The sequence below is a fragment of the Monodon monoceros genome, unplaced genomic scaffold (assembly GCF_005190385.1).
Source record: "Monodon monoceros isolate NGI ecotype Baffin Bay Population unplaced genomic scaffold, NGI_Narwhal_1 Super_Scaffold_18, whole genome shotgun sequence".
In the NCBI taxonomy this organism is placed as follows: domain Eukaryota; kingdom Metazoa; phylum Chordata; class Mammalia; order Artiodactyla; family Monodontidae; genus Monodon; species Monodon monoceros.
Genome location: NW_021703774.1, coordinates 136,827,838 through 136,843,971, shown reverse-complemented (window position 1 = coordinate 136,843,971; position 16,134 = coordinate 136,827,838). Strand labels below are relative to the sequence as shown.

Sequence of the window (16,134 nt, the reverse complement as noted above, 5' to 3'; positions counted from 1 at the left end):
TTTCTGCCAAGAACCTGAATGGGCTTGGAAGTGGATTCTTCCCTGGCTGAGCCTTCAGGTGAGAACATAGCCCAGATGACACTTTGATTAAAGCCTTGTGAGACTCTGAGCAGAGGATCCAACTAAGCCATGCCTGGGCTTCTGACCCATGGAAATTGGTAGATAGTAAATGGTGTTAAGTCACTAAGTCTGTGGTAATTTGTTACACAGCAATAGATAGCTAATATACAGACAGAGAAAGAAAGAACCAAGAGACGGCTGAAGGGCTTACACTTCTAGATGTGATCCTCACCTGTGATCTTGCTCCCAACTGTTGGTGAAGTTGCAAAATTTAGGAACTGCTTGAAGCAAGGGAAATATACTTGAATGGGAAACTGGCAAAGGCTGTGCCTCATGACTGCTTGTAGGAATGTGAGGGCAGAGAAAATCAAGAGGCAGTAAGAACTAGGAATTCATGGAAAATGAGGAGGCTTTGATGATCATGGCATGGTGAATGGTTCTGGGCAAGGTGACAATGTGCAGTATGGAGAGGTGTGGTCCATGCCCCTGCAGAGGCCGCTGTGAACACAGATGTGCAGGACTCAGATGGAGGAGTGCTACATGCACTGTACCTGTATCAATGTTGAGGGAGCACCCAAGCATACCTGAGTCAAGGGAGACTTTCTAGAGGAGGTGACAAGCTGCAGGTGCTAAAGGAGCATGAGGAAGGAAGAGGTCACCCCAAGGGGCTGCCTGCTGAGAGAAGGAACACAGGTAGAGGTTTTCATGAAACATCTCATCTGGGCCTTGGAGAAGACTGGTGATGTATCAGGAGCTATGCTGGGTGCTTCAAGTGCATTATCTTATTTCATTCTCAGAATAACCCTGCGAGGGACGGAGGTGTTCTTCCCATTTTACAGGCAAGGTCACTGAGGCTCAGATGCTAAGAGACTTGGTCAAGTTCACACATCTGGTGAGTGACTCGAGACCCTGTTCTTCCCCTGGAACCTCTGCTGCCTGCTCACTCCCTTCATTGTGCCTTACAAAGCCACGACTGGCCAAGGATAGGTGGCCCTCCGCTGGACTGCGTGTGCCTGTCTGAGGAGGCGGTCAGGCTGGGGGCTGGTTTGGAGTGGATTCTAGAGAAAGAGGCCCGCGAGCTGGAAGATGTCAGATCGTGGGAAGAATGACTGAGTTGGGCTCTAACCCAGGCCACAAGCCCCACCTCCCTCCCCCTGGGGCTCCGTTCTCTGGAAAAAAGTGTCTCTGTGGCTGTCTCTCTGCCGATGGTGAGACCCTCCAAGGCAGGCACAGGTCTTCTCTCCCCTCGCATCAACCCCACCATTACCTCCCATACTTCTTTACATCTCATCCTCTCTCTTTGCTTGTCTATTAGATTTCCGTCTCCTGCAAAAATCTGTTACGCTGACCACCAGGAAGAGGTTAGTGTGAATGACAAGGGGGAAGTGAACTGACCCCCTCCCAGTATCTCACATAAAAACACAGCAGTGCACATGGCTCTTCTCCAGAGAGGGGTCATGGCGACTGGTTCTGCCCATTGGCAGGGCCACTTCTTGTTCAGCAGCATGAGTGGCTAGTCCATGTAAGAATGCTAATTTACTTCTATGTCACTACTGTGCAAAAGATGGTGTCTGTACCCCATAATGTGGTGTGCCAGCTGTGAGTGTGAGTTCATTTAACTAACAACACTGTGTCCATCCAGGGTTAAAAGCAGCATCGGGCATGGAGACAGGTCATCATCTCTAGTTACCAGTAAATGAAGAGCTGGGAGGATTTCGCGGAAGAAACTTGATCTAGGTCTTGAACACAGAGGGGGACTTAGCTAATTAAGAGAAAAGGGCGTTCGTGGGAGGGGAGCAGCATGAACAGAGGTGGTATGTGGCACGCTTAGAGGCTAATGAGGTGACCAGCCTGATGCCAGAGGCTTGGCATAGGGAAGGGTGGCAGGTTCTACTGGAAGAGGTGGGAGCATTTAGAGTCATGGGTGCCAGGCTTTGGGGCCCAGGCTTGCAGGTTATTGGAACTGAAGCAAACGTGCCTTGATGTGTATCCTCCCACTGCCCTGGAGCAATTTACACTGCAGGAATCCTCTGTCTCCTGGTGGGGGGTACAGCTTGGGGGCCCTGGGGACCGAAAAGCAGCAGTGCTCATGCCAGGCTCTTCAGCTATCCAGCCAGAAGCCCCGATCCCAAGACATCAGGGTTTCTTTTCAAACCCTTAGAACACTTGTGGGGCTTTTAAACCTGTTTGGGCCCTTTGGCAGTTCTGGTTCAGTAGGCCCGGCATGAGACCTGACGTCTGAATTTCCAGAGTAGCTTTGGTGACTCTGTTCTGTCCGGAGTGACAACCGCCACACCAGAGTGGTTGCTCCTTGAGGATACAGATGCCCCGCCCTGGGCTGGCCAGGAGCAAGAGGTCAGGTGACCGTGAGCGATGGATGGATGGATGGATGGATGGATGGACGGACGGATGGATGGATGGATGGATTATAGACCAGTTGAAGCTAAAGGAACGAGGGCTCAGGGATGGAGCGGTTTGGAGCTCAGAAATGTGTCATTTTCCCCCAAGAAGGTTTAATTCTCCCTTAGTAGGAAAGTTTTAAAGCACTTCCGTTTTTCAGTGACACGGTTGCTTTGAACCAGCCAAAATTGTATAATAAACAAATGAAACATGCGCACACACTGGCTTTTCTCAAGTTAATACCACATTTCGTTTCCAGCCAAGAGAAAGCACTTGAGTCTGGTGGTGAGAGACCAAACCTTTGAGAGCCAGGACCCAGAGAGCTGGATGGGCCCAAAGTCACTGGGTAAACTGAGACTCAAGGTGAGGGTGCTTGCCCCAAGATCACGTGATTTGGGGAGAAGCAGGTCTGGGACCCAGGCCTTTGACTCTGACTTTAGGATTTTAAGTTAAATAACTTGCCCAAGGTCACACAGCAAGGAAATGGCAGGGCCAGGATAGGAACCCAGGTCTGTCTGACTCCAGGGTTTACTCAAGGGCCTCTGCCTTAGAAGCATTTCAGTTCTGAGTAAGAGGCAACGCCCTGGCAGTAAGTAAGGTCAACAATAAAGGACGATTGGGACTTCCCTGGCGGTGCAGTGGTTAAGAATCCGCCTGCCAATGCAGGGGACACGGGTTTGAGCCCTGGGCCTGGAAGATCCCACACGCCATGGAGCAACTAAGCCTGTGCACTACAACTACCAAGCCTTGCGCTCTAGAGCCTGCGAGCCACAACTACTGAAGCCCACGCACCTAGAGCCTGTGCTCCGCAACAAGAGAAGCCACGGCAATGAGAAGCCCACGCACCGCAATGAAGAGTAGCCCCCGCTCGTCGCAATTAGAGAAAGCCCGCACACAGCAACAAGGACCCAATGCAGCCAAAAATAAATAAATAAATAAACAAAAAACACAATAAAGGATGGTCAAGCTGCCTAACAATATTGCAATACAACTGGGAAAAAGGGAAACAACAAAAAAGAGTCCTGTGCTTCCTGCATCGACACGCTTACTTGGCTGTCATGTAATTATTTATTTTCTCATCAGTCTCCCAGGGCAGGGCCATGTACCAGAAAGCACAGTGCATGACTGCTGAATTCATTAATCCACTTGGCAAGTATTAATGAGCACCTATGATGAGCCAGGCGTTTGGTGTGAAGGCCAGAGTGGAACCTTAACAGAGTATTGTATCTGCCTTCACAGAGTTTACAGTCCAGTGGAAGATAAACAAGTTAACAACTGAATCCATATAGAATAACAGTACAAAATGAGTGCTGTGCAGGAAAAGGAAGTGGGTATGCTGGGGGAGAGTGAAGGTGGTGGTGAAGGGGGACAGGTTGGGAGGGCCTTTCTAAGGAGGTGACATGGAAGTTGAGATCTAAAGGAAGAGGAAGGGGAAGACGTGTAAAGCATTGACGAAGCGTGCTCCAGGCAGAAGGGACAGCATGTGTGGAGACCCTGAGACGGAGGAAGGGTTTGGTCTGCTTAGGAAACTAAGAGGTCTGGGGACTGGAGTGAATGACGCATGACATGAGGTGGGGCACAGGCAGGGAGGATCCTGCAAGGCCTCCAAGGTTATGTTAAGGATGCAAGGGTTTATTCTAAATGCCATGGGAGCCACTGAAGGGTTTTAGGTGAATGAATGGCATGGCCCGCTTGGCTTTTCACAAGATCATTCTGGCTACCAGGTGGAGAACAGATGGGAGGGGAAGAAAAACCAGAGCCAGGAGACCACTGAGGTCACTGTGGAGTGTGCCCTGTGGTAGGGGTGATGCTGGGTTCTAGTTGGGGGGAAGAATCAGCTGGAGTCGCTGCTGGAAGAGCTGGGGGTGGGGGAAGAGAATAAATACGGAGGCTTGAATAACTGGGTAGGTGGAACTGCCGCTTACTGACAAGCAGAACACAGGAGAAGGAACTGGTTTGCGGGTAAAATCTCAAGTTGGTTACGCTAAACTGAAATCCTTGTGAGACATCAAGTGGCAATGTCAGGTAGGTAGTTTGAGTGGCACTCAGAGGGGAGGTTGGGGAGGGAGATCTATATTTGGAAGGGCTGGACTTGTAGGTGGTATGTTAAAGCCGTGAGGACAGATGAGAAAAGGCCTGAGAAACTACAACGTTCAGAGTTTGAGGAAAGAGAGAGAAACTCGGCTGGGGGGGGGGGGAGGGAGCAGACAAAGCCGGAGAGTGTAAGGCCATAGGGAGGAGTGTTTCAAGAGGGAAGGAGTGACCAACTGCTGTATCAACTGCTGTGGACAGGTCACGCAGAACAAGAACTCGGAGTGTCCTTTGGGTCTAGCAATATGGAGCCTACCGGTGACCTTGACAGATTCCCTGACTCAGTGAATGACTCAAAAGATGCATGAAGAGGAGACAACCACAGAAGCGGGTTGAGGAGTCAGGGAAAGCTTCTGGAGGGAGGTGGCCTTTCAGCAGAGCCTTGAAGGCTGAGTCCTGAGAGACCCAACTTCTGCCTGCACAAAGCCGAACTGAGCTTAACAAGGCCTCCTGGGGGCAGCAGAAAGCACCGTTACCTGGCCTCCCGGGCCGGCGGGAGCATTATCTCCACCACCCTAGAGGGAAAGGGTTAGGGTTCTCAGCGGGGAGGCTGAGAAGGCTGACGACCCTGTCCCAGGGGACAGAGCCCAGTACGTCCCCCAGGACTCAGAGGCTTGTCCACTTCCCTCCCTGCGCGCAAGTCCTGGGAAGTGAGGATTCCAAACCCACAGTCTCAGAGCAAAGGGTTCTTAGACACCATCTGGAGCCGCCAACTCATTACACGTCTGGTAAATCTGAGACCTAGAGAGGACCAGGGGCTTGTCCAAGGTCACCAGCACACCAGTGGTAGAGACCAGGTGACCTCCAAGGATTTGCTGTGGCCCCACCCTAGTGGGTAAAGACTGAATTCTTTTTTTTTTTTTTTTTTTTTGCTGTACATGGGCCTCTCACTGCCGCGGCCTCTCCCGCGGTGGAGCACAGGCTCCGGACGCGCAGGCCCAACGGCCATGGCTCATGGACCCAGCCGCTCTGCAGCACGTTGGATCCTCCCGGACCGGGGCACGAACCCGTGTCCTCTGCATTGGCAGGCGGACTCCCAACCACTGCGCCACCAGGGAAGCCCCAAGACTGAATTATTTAGCCTGGCATTCAAGGTCTTTCATGATCAACAAGAACCCATCCTCCAACTTCATCTCCCACCTGTCTGCCCTCATACCCTGTGATCAGCCCTGAACGTTTAGCAAATAGATAGCCTCCTACAGTCCTCGCAGCAACCTTTTGGAGTAGGTGTTACTATTATCATTTTACAGATGAGGAAACGGAGGCTCAGAGAAGTCTGACCTGTCCAAGGTTCCATAGCCAGGACAGCACACAGCTGCGCCAGGATATCATCTCGTGATCGTCTCCAAGGTCATCTTTTCCCCCATGTCTTGCTGCATTCACCACAAAGAGCCTCTCCCTGGGAACAGTGTGTGAACCCCCTGGCCCCGAGCTACCCTGGAGTCAGGTCACGTCCTAGGACTCCAAATCACTTACTCAAGTCACTCAAATGTCCACTGAATGGGACTGAAACAACTGGTGTCACTGAATGACCCAGACTCCAGCACCTGTGCCACAGTCTACACCCCATGAAGCCCCCAGAGTCACACCACCCAGAGCCTGCAGTCCAGCTCTCCACAGCAGGAGGAGGGCACCTACAGAATCCGTACAGAATCCTCTTCCTGCAACCCCACCCCTGACCTCCCAGCCAAACACCCGCCCCTCACCTGGAGACCACCAGCGGTAGGATCAGCATCTTCAAGATCCTCATCAAGAGCTCTCCGGGAAACTGGAAGTAACTAATTTCCTGAAAACACAGCAGGAGCTGGGGTTATAGCAGGTAGTACAGACTTCACAGTTGCTTTACAATCTTCAAAGCACCATTTCATCCGTATTCTCCTGTCTAGCCCATGGACAGCAGAGTCCATGGAAAAAAACACTGGCTTTGGAGCCAAGCAGACTTGGATTCTAACCTTGGCCCCCTAGAAGTAGCTGCGGCCTTAAGCAAGTTCCTCGGCCTCTCTGAGTTCTTCTCATCTGTAACACGAGGGGAATAACCACTTCCCAGGGCCACTGGGAGGCTTAAATGAGAGGATGCACATACAGCACTTGGCAGAGGGTCTGGATGAGAGTAAACGGTCAGTAATCACAGCAGATAACAGCTCTCCCCCACCTGTTCACCATTCACCTGCCGAGCCTTGCTACGAATCGGTCTCAGGTAACATGATAAGCGGCGAGAGGGCAGGGCTGCGTACTGTCCACACATTCATTCAGCCCGTACTTTGGCACGCCTCGTACTGGGCACCCAAGAGTGAATTAGGCACAGTTCCTGCACTGGAGGAATTGTCAGTCTACTTGATGAAAAGACTGACTCGTAAACAGCATTTTTGAGTCAGTTTCCCTTCTGTACTGGGTTCCCTCGCCCCACACTTTCGTAAATTCTTACCCGACCCTTGAAGCAGGGCTCACATTTAAAATGCTGAAAGAGAGAGAATCGGATTGGTTTGTGAGACACCACTCTCAATACTAAAGAGCCCTTACTGGGCAGAGTTCCTGCGTCGGGCTTCCTCATGGGCTGCTGGTTCCAGCCTATCTGCCGGCCCTTGGATTAGTGCGCCAAGCCCTTGCCCAGTCAGCTCTCGCCAGAGTAACCGGTCACATGACTGGAACCTAACAGCGGAAGAGGAAGGTACCCCAAAGCCCAGTTAAGTTTGAATTTCGGATAAACAACAAATATTGGTTCTTTACTTACACTAAAAATTATTTGTTGTTTATCCGAAATTCAAATTTAACTGGATGTGCTCTTTTAAAATTTTTACATTTAACTTAGTTCAATTTTGCTATTTCTGGCAATGCTAGCTTGAGTCCACTTTCCTCAGAGGGTAAGCTTCTGGGTGAGGCCGGTACGTGGACTTGCAAACACCATCTGACTTAAATTTTTGTACTTGTAACTTTTTTTTTTTTAAACACAAAGCCAAACATAACCCTTGGTTACTGGCCTGATGCTTTGAAAAGTCGCAAATTATAGAATGTTGGTGCTGAGAAGGGGTTTTACAGATCTCCTAGTTCAGCTGACAACACATTTTACAGATGAGGGAGCTGAGCCGGGAGAGGGAGGTGATTTGCCCGCAGAGTGAGTTAGTGACAGTGCAGGACCGGAAAACAGGCCTCCTAGTCCCCTTCTGTTACCATTTCCAACACACCAGAAAATCAACTTTTAAAAATTTACCCATCGTGGCTATGTCTTTTGAATTAATTTTAATCCCCGTGTATCTTCTTTAATTTAGATAGCACTATAATGATAAAAAGGCAGCCGTTCCTCACCCATCTCTATGCTTAACCCCAACTTCCCAGGAGTGACCATCCCCAACTCCTCTAGCTGTTTTTCCTTTAGTATTGTTATTTGTAAATAATATGGTTATAATGTTATTTCGAGATATATTTTTTGACATCTATTAACTTCCCTACCATGACAGATGAGGACTTAGATCTTACTCCTTTTTTCCTCCTACCGTTTCACCATTATATCCATTTTTGGTTAAACTAATTGTCAAGGTTTAAAATATTTTGATCACAAAATATTGCTCACTGTTGAGCCAACCATGCCTCCTTTCTGTACAACCTTCAGTTTTTCCCTGAAGTTAAGAATTGACTGATTTTTCATTTACCTTGTTTCCTGTGAGCCACTCGTTAATTTCTTCCAAGTGTTTTAACATTGCTTTTTAAATGTCTAACAATAGTATTTTCTATATACTCAAACACACAGGTCCGTTTCTAGGCCCCTGGGACCTCAGTGCAAGAGCTCTCCATCCTCTTGTTCCAGGTTGGACAGATTGCTCTCTAGGCCCAGTGGTTGTCATGGGTCTCTTCTTCGCTGTCATTCTGGGACTTTTTCCCATATCGGAACCCTTCTTTCCTGGATCCCTTGCCTTCTTGGCTTACTTCTTTGTTTTGCTGGAATATCTCCTTTGGTAGCTTCCTAGTAAGCGTGAATGGAAGAGAAACTTCTGAGTCTTACATAGTAAAAATTTTTTATTCTAGCTTTAACTCTGATAATAGATTGGCTATATATAAGACTGTTAGTTTAAAGAATTTCCCCTCCAAATTTCAAAGGTGTTTCCTCTTTGTCTTCTAGATTCCAGTGTTGCATAAGATGTTGGGAGCCTTACTTCCTATTCTTTACATTAGACCCAGTTTATTCCCTCAGAACCATTTAAGGATCACCTATTTATCTCCAGTTTTTCTGTACTTTTCATGAAGACGTACCATGGTATGAGATTTTCTCCTTTCTTTTTAAAAAATTCATAGTGCTGGGGTTTCCCTGGTGGCGCAGTGGTTGAGAGTCCGCCTGCCGATGCAGGGGACACGGGTTCGTGCCCCGGTCCGGGAAGATCCCACATGCCGCAGAGCAGCTGGGCCCGTGAGCCATGGCCGTTGAGCCTGTGCATCCAGAGCCTGTGCTCCGCAACGCGAGAGGCCACACAGTGAGAGGCCCGCGTACCGCAAAAAAAAAAAAAAAAAAAAAATTCATAGTGCTGTGCATACCTTTTACTTCAGAGAAATGTTCTTGTTTTCTCTGTGAAATTTTTCTCTCCATTTTTTTCTGTTAGCTCTCTTTAAAACTCTTATTAGTAACTTGAATGTTAGACATTCTAATTTTCTTATATGTTTCTATTTTTAGCTCATTTTGTTTTACCTTCTGGGAGAGTTCTGCAGCTTTATCCCAGCTATTGATATTTTTATCTTGGCTCATCTATTTTTAATTTCCCAAAGTTCTTTCTTGTTCTCGAATCGTTTCTTCTTTTTGCACCCTGTTCTATTTTATGGTCACTGTACCTTCTCTCATATCTTCAAAGAACTTGAGGAAAGGTTTTAAGAGTTTTCTTCTACTCCCTGCATTGCCTCTGCTTCATTAGAGACCTACCGTTCTGTTCGTTTGGTCTTCAGCTTCTGCTTGTGTATAAGTGTGACACACTAAACTGCTGTGTGCATGAGTGGGACTTGTCAACTGATGGCTCCTCAAGGAAGGCTAACAGGTGAAGATGTAGCTTTTTCACTGGGGGGAGGGTGGGATGGGGAGGATTCCCCTTCACAGCAGAATTTGGAGATCTTTCCTCTGAGGCTTCAGTGAGACAAGTCCCTTCCTGCCTCTGGCTGTGTGTGGGGTGGGAGGTGGGGGGATGGGCTGTACTTAAGTCCAGCTGACAGCAGTCTTGTGGGGACCCCACGCTCAAGATGCCGATGTCCACTAATTCACCTGAAGCATGCGCCTCACCACCTCCCCTCCCCCAACGCTTACAGGTGGGCCTAACATCCCTAAGTCAAGTTTCTCTGGTTCCTTGGGACAGGCAGGGGGATAGAGTTAGTGGATGAGGGGTCCCCTGATTACATGAACTGTAAGGGACCTAGGGGTCGAACTGCTCCAGTTACAAAATTCTAACCAACGTCCCTGATTTCAGCTGCATGCTTAACCCTTGCCTCCTGCAGCGCCTTGCACTTTCAGGTCCAGAGCCCTTCTGGAGTTCTCCAAGACAAACTCAGGTGGTATCTGCTGTCATTCTGCTTCTACAGACACAAGATTTCAGCTTTCTGTGCTCTACTAAATGAGACCATTCAACTCTATCCACTTCCTATCCAGGAATTATTGTCATTCCTTGACTTCTTTTCTCGGTTGTCTCCGTTTGTATTGTCTTTGTTCTTGGGAGTTTATATTTTTAAACAATTCCATTACTACAATTTTAGTGGTATCCCAGGAAGGAAAAAAAATGGGTGCAATTATAAATTCATCATGGTTTAACTGGAACTCTCAAAATGATCTATATTTTTAAATGAGATACTTATTTCCAAAGATAAATCTTGTGATTTTGTAAGTTCTTTTCACAAATAGGGCATTCTACCATTTTGCATATTGTTTATGATTTTTGCCTTGTTGCATAAGCTTACAAAATAAGAAGGGCTTGGTTTCTGAGTCACAGGCAGAGATCAAATACACAACTCCTAGATTTCAAAATAAGATGCTGAGAAAGCCAATCCCTGACAAGTAATTGTTCTAAGACTCCACATCCTTCCTTCAATTTATCTGGCAGGTTAATCCAGACCAGAACACGTTAGCGCTTCCAAACAGATGGGGAAGGCAGCTTTGGCAAAGGAGGCGCCAGATGAGTTTGGCTTTTAAGAATAGGCATTCCAATTTGTTTTCACAAAATAATCTTCCTGCAAGAAATATATTTTAGTTGCTGAGGAAAATTAAAGAAAGTGGCTTGCAAATTGTTTGTGCCATTGCCAATTTAATTCAGGCATTAGTTGAGGGTTCTCTCTGTGACACTGAGCTAGGCTCACCTTTTGGTTCAAGAAAGCCCATGTGATAGTCAGCAAGTCAAAGGCTGATGGGAGAAATAGACTCTGAACAAACAGCTCTGAAGCAAGACCTCCAGCAGCTGGGTTCCAGTGGAGGGATGAGCATGGGGTGAGTGTGGGAGGAGAGTGGGCAGATGTGGGTAGGTCTGGAAGAATTTTCATAAGATACGGGATCTATGAGGCGGTTCTTGACGTTGGTAGGACTTGGACAGGTGGGTAAGGGAGGGAGGAGTAAAGTAACACTCACTAAGCACCCGCTGTATCCAGGCACTGATGAATCCTTGTTTACTCCTCACAGCAGTTCTAGCAGACATACAGTCCCACCCTCCTCCATTTTACAGATAACGAAACTGAGCTCCAGAAAGGAGACAGGAGTTGGCCTAGGGCCACACAGCCATTCACTAGTAGAGTCCAAGTTCCGGGTTCCTCTGACTCCAGAGTCTATGCTTCTCCCTAAATAACTGATAGCACCTTAACAGTGTAACTATAGTAATAGCGGGCTCGATTCCCAGAGAGGCATGTTTTCCTTTTAATGGAAGACGAAATCTGATACCTTGAGCCCCATTGTAGAGAACATATTAGATATCACTGAACTGCAGAAAGAGGAATATTATGAAATAAGGAATCTTCCAGGATCCCACTGACAAAAACTCTCCTTGACCAAACTTTAGACCGGCCATTCTGAGCCCTCTTTTCAACTAAACCTCATCCTTTCTTCGTCCTGCTTCACCCATTTGTAGCGAAAACCCTGCTAAGTCAATTTAGTGAGAATCCCCCCAACTCTGCCTTCAACAAAGACCTTGTTAGTGGGTTTAGCAAGACTCCCCCTCCCCTATCCTTGATGTCTCCTCTTAGTAATTTTCTAGTCACTGACCTCACTGTGCCCATTGGCTGTAAATCCCCAGCTGCAGTTGCCGTATTTGAGTTGCTCCTGATCACTCTCCCCTGTCGCCATAGTCTTAACACCTATCACAGTCGTCCTGAATAAAGTCCTCCTTACCGTTTAACAGTGTTAGAAAAGTTTTGCCTTCGACAGCATGAGTGCCCCTCCGTCTCCCGCATGAGATGAGCGCTAAGTGAGAAGAGGGCCCTTCCTCAGGCAAGGCATCGTCACCCTTGCAGTTACACAGGCCAGAACCCTGGGGGCCTGCATTGCCTCCCTGTCCCCCCAACCCCACATCCAATCAGCCACCACATCCTGAAGCTACCTCTTTGGGAAACAGTTCTCAGATCTGCCCTGCTTATCCCCACTGTCATGTCTCACCCCTCACCTGGCCCCCTGCCAGTCCCGCCACTACCCCATCCTCCACTCAGCACCAGAGGGATGTCTCCAAGCTCAGGTCTAACCATATCACTGCTCAAAGCTTCTCATGGTTGCCCCAAGCCCGTGCTCGGTGGTGGGATCTAGAGGCCTGATGGCCCCCGTGCTCTAGCCCCTGCCTCACAGCGTACGTTCCAGCTGCTGTGAACAGCTTGCTCCACCTGCCCCCGCCCCCAGCCCCCCACAAACCTTTCATGCCCCTTTGCCTTGCTTCTGCTGTTACCTCTGCCTAGAATGCCCATTCCGGCTCTCTGCCCATGAGCTGCTTTAGGAGGTATGCTCTGATGCCTGCTTTGCATGCTTATAGGATCCCATTCTTCCCTACCCTACAGCTCTTAGCCTGTGGTTATTCCAAGAAGGCATCCTTACCTCTCTTTCACCTGGAGATGCTGGTGTGAAGCCACTTCCTCTCTCACTCTAGCCCTGCAATGCGTTTATCACACCCACTTCACAGAGGAGAAAACTGGGACCCAGAGAGGCAAAGTGACCCACTGTCATGTCATCAGGGAGCCATGGAGTGGGAATGTGACCCCCAGATTCCTCAGGCCCACCCAGCCCTCCGAGATGGGGACCCGTGATGCCCCGCATGGCTGGCTGACCTGTGGTGAGAGGTGCCGGGTCCTCAGGAAGAAACCGAGGAGGCAGCCCACGGTGACAGAGAGCACAGACAGGATGAGCAGTCCATTCCGCCTGCACACATCCCGCCCTCGTGCCAGGATGGCACCCAGCACCATGGCGAGCCCAGCCTGCTGGCCCAGGGCACAGCACCATTCCATGCACGGGAGGCCAGCCCGGGCACAGGGTCCTGGCTGGGGGCTCTGGCTCCTCAGCCGGCAGGTGGTCAGGGTTGCTAAGCGCTAGTTGCCAGCCCCACGGCCATGGCCCGCGTGGTTGCCCCAGAGGGAGGCCTCAATCCTATTACCAGCTGCATCATTAGGAGCCGGGAGCAGATCAGAGCCTGGGAAATTAGAGCAGGCCATGTGGTTGGGGGATCAGACCTCAAAGCCAAGTGCTCCTTTTAGAAAGGGGAGGGGACAGGGGACTGGTGGGAGGAAGAAGAGAAACATTTGTTTGGTCGGTTTGATTTTTACCTCCACTTCATTCCAGAAAGCATTGAAGGCAAGGCAATAACTGGCAATAATAAATAACAATAAACTAGCAAAATAATGAATAACTAGCAATGCTAGCAATCGTCAACATTAAGCATTTATTGTACACCACGTGCTGTTCTAGACACACATTACTTGTATTAGCACATTTAATCCTAGCACTAAACCCAAGAAGTAAGTACTATAAGTATCATTTTACAGATGAGGAAACTGAGGCAAAGAGAGGTCGGGAAACGAGCAGGTTGTGTGGGAGTCCTGTTCCAGTTGCGTTACCTGTGTGAACCATGGGGAATCACCCCAACAACCCCAGGGTTCCAACCTTCATTGTACTGAAAGTAAAATGAGATTGAGACCCCAGGAGCCAGAGTCCCTTGGCCTTGGGACTCTGGCCGGAGCTAGCAAGTAGCAGAGTGGAAATCAGGCCTATGTTGTTTGATTCCCACCATATGTACAGGTGGATGGGTTCAAAGGTGCTTCCCAGTATTGTGGGGAATGTAGGATTTGAGTCCAGTGGACCCGAGTTCAAACTTGGGCTGTGTTACCCGTTGTGAGGTATGTCCTTCAGGGCTGCTTGAAGCCTAAAACTGGGAACCCTGTAGGTTCTCAGGGCTTATTATTTTTAGAGACGACAGTGCCCAAGGGACCTACATTCAAGTCCCAGCTCTGCCATTTACTAGTTGTGTGATCCTGGACCAGCCATTTAAGAGCACACTGCCTCAGTGTGCTCTTTCCCCAACCAAGCAGACATAATAATAGCATCTACTTTGTTAGGACTGGTGCAACATTCCATCCAGAGAACAAATGTGAAAGCAGGAATGAACTGCAACATGCCAAGCAGGGAAATGGCTGTTAGGGTCACCATCTATATTTAGCGTTTTTAGATAAAGGTGTTTTTTTGTTTGTTTGTTTGTTTTGGGGGGGGTTGTTTGCTTGTTTTGTTTTTTGCTATTTCTTGTGGCCTGGCCTGCCCTTTAAAGCCAGAGGGAATTAACTCTCGTCCATTTCACCAGGAGTCTGTAATCTCATTAGGGGCAGTCAGATGACAGCAGGGAGCTCTGTCTGTGGGTCTGTGGTGGGCGGTGTGTGCACAAGTCTGCCTCCCCTGACAAAGGGGACAGGGCCAAGAAAGTGCCAGTGGTCTTGGTGGAGGGGACTGCAGTGCAGGCCCCGAAGCCATGGGCAGAGCCCCGAACTGGGAAGGGACCCTCAGATTCTGGTCTCAACCAGCTCTGTGACCTTGCCCTCTCTGGACCTCAGTCCTGCCCTCCTTAGAATGAGAGAAACAGCCTAGGTGCTTTCTAAGGATCCCTTGGTTCAACGAGCCAACCTTCCAAATCCCCTGCTCTTTGCCAGTAGCTTTGTGGGTGTGGGGATGGATATAGGCTCTGAGAGTGATTTTTTTCCCTCCGACTCTGACTCTTAAAAGCAAGAATCTACTGATGCACCTTCAACTCCAACAAATGCCTCATTTTCCGGTTGGCCAGGTGGATTAGCTGCTGTCTAAAAGAGAAAACATTCTGAGTAGATATTTGGATTTGCACTTAATGTTCAGGCCTGGCCTTTAGCCGTGAAGTAGGTGAGTTTGGCTTTTGCATTTCAGTTCCAAGACTCTGGATCCCATGGTGCCCTCACAACTGTCCCTGCCTGCCTCCTGTCCCTCACACTCTGACATGACCACCTCCCAGGCTCCAGGCCTTTCCTTCCGTTGCTCCCACTGTCTTCAACAGGGGAAGTTACAATTCATTCAAGCAAATGTTCTTATAGCACCATCCCATGTCATCCCTCCTGGGTACTGGGGAGATACCAAGACTATTGAGGTGCTCTAGGAAAGGACTAATTCACACCAAAGTGTAACTGACTGATAACAGCATACTAAGGATATTTGCAAATCAAATAGAAAGCTCCTGGTTAAGAACCCTTTAATAGCTCCCCATTGCCCACAGAATCAATTGTCTTGCAATGTTACTAGATGTGCAAAATTTTTTCCATAATTAAAAACAAGTCAGGAAAAGTTGGATGAAATAAAGTTAAGCCCATTCTTTACTCCAGGAAGCTCAAAATCAGACTGCTCAAGTTCATATCTTAGCTCTACCACTTACCAGCTGTGTGACCTTTACCCCCCTATAAAATTTCTTAACCTCTCTATAAAATAGGAATGATACAACAGGACCTAGTTCATAGGGTTGTGAGGTGGGTCCGATTTGGTGATGCCTGCCTGGTGCCTTGCAGACACTCACAGGTGGTTACTATTAGTTTTAGCAAAACCTTTACAAAATTCACATATGTCGGAGGAAGTCTCCACGTGGGGGACACAGAAACCCAGCCCTTTTCTGGAGCTGAGGGTTCCATGGGTCTAGTGTTTGGGGAATACACACTGGAACACTGCTGCCCCCAGGATGAAGTCCCTGGCTCTGAGGTCCTCAGGAGCTTTGCTCTCCTCTCCAGCACACCGCCTGGGCCTGCTCGGCGTCATACCTTGAGTTCCTATAATACCAAACAACTTTGAGTTCCTTGAGCCCTGCATCCTCTCTCAGGCCTCCACACCTATGCGCATGCTATTTCCTCTGCCTGGAAGGTCTTTGTCTCTAAAGTCACAGGTCAAATGCCCCATCTTCCCTGAAACCTTCGCTGACCTCCCCAGATACACACCCCCTCCCTCCCCTCCCACTAACTCAGGCCCTTCCTCAGTCACCACCGGGGATTAACCCCAGTTCCTGCCCCCCCCCTTTTTTTTTGGCCGCACCACACATCTTGTGGGATCTCAGTTCCCCGACCTGGGATTGAACCTGGGCCAGAGCAGTGAAAGCCCGGAATCCT

The 16,134-nt window shown here is 48.9% G+C and overlaps 1 protein-coding gene across 4 annotated transcripts in view; it reads right to left on the bottom strand.

Moving 5' to 3' along the window:
• The window catches only part of SLC1A7 (solute carrier family 1 member 7), a 47,607-nt gene extending 34,482 nt beyond the window's left edge, over nucleotides 1-13,125 (bottom strand). For 3 of the 4 annotated variants that reach the window (XR_003794660.1, XM_029231090.1, XM_029231092.1), the window contains exons 1-2: nucleotides 12,808-13,125; nucleotides 6,258-6,337 (exon numbers count right to left, since the gene is read on the bottom strand). Coding sequence is in view for 3 of the 4 variants with exons in the window: in XM_029231090.1 (XP_029086923.1) it covers nucleotides 6,258-6,337; nucleotides 12,808-12,984 (257 nt within the window). In the remaining variant the exon portion in view is untranslated. The remainder of the gene's footprint in view (nucleotides 1-6,257; nucleotides 6,338-12,807) is intronic. The other variant, XM_029231091.1, reaches the window with a different exon arrangement.
• Nucleotides 13,126-16,134: the final 3,009 nt, after the last annotated feature.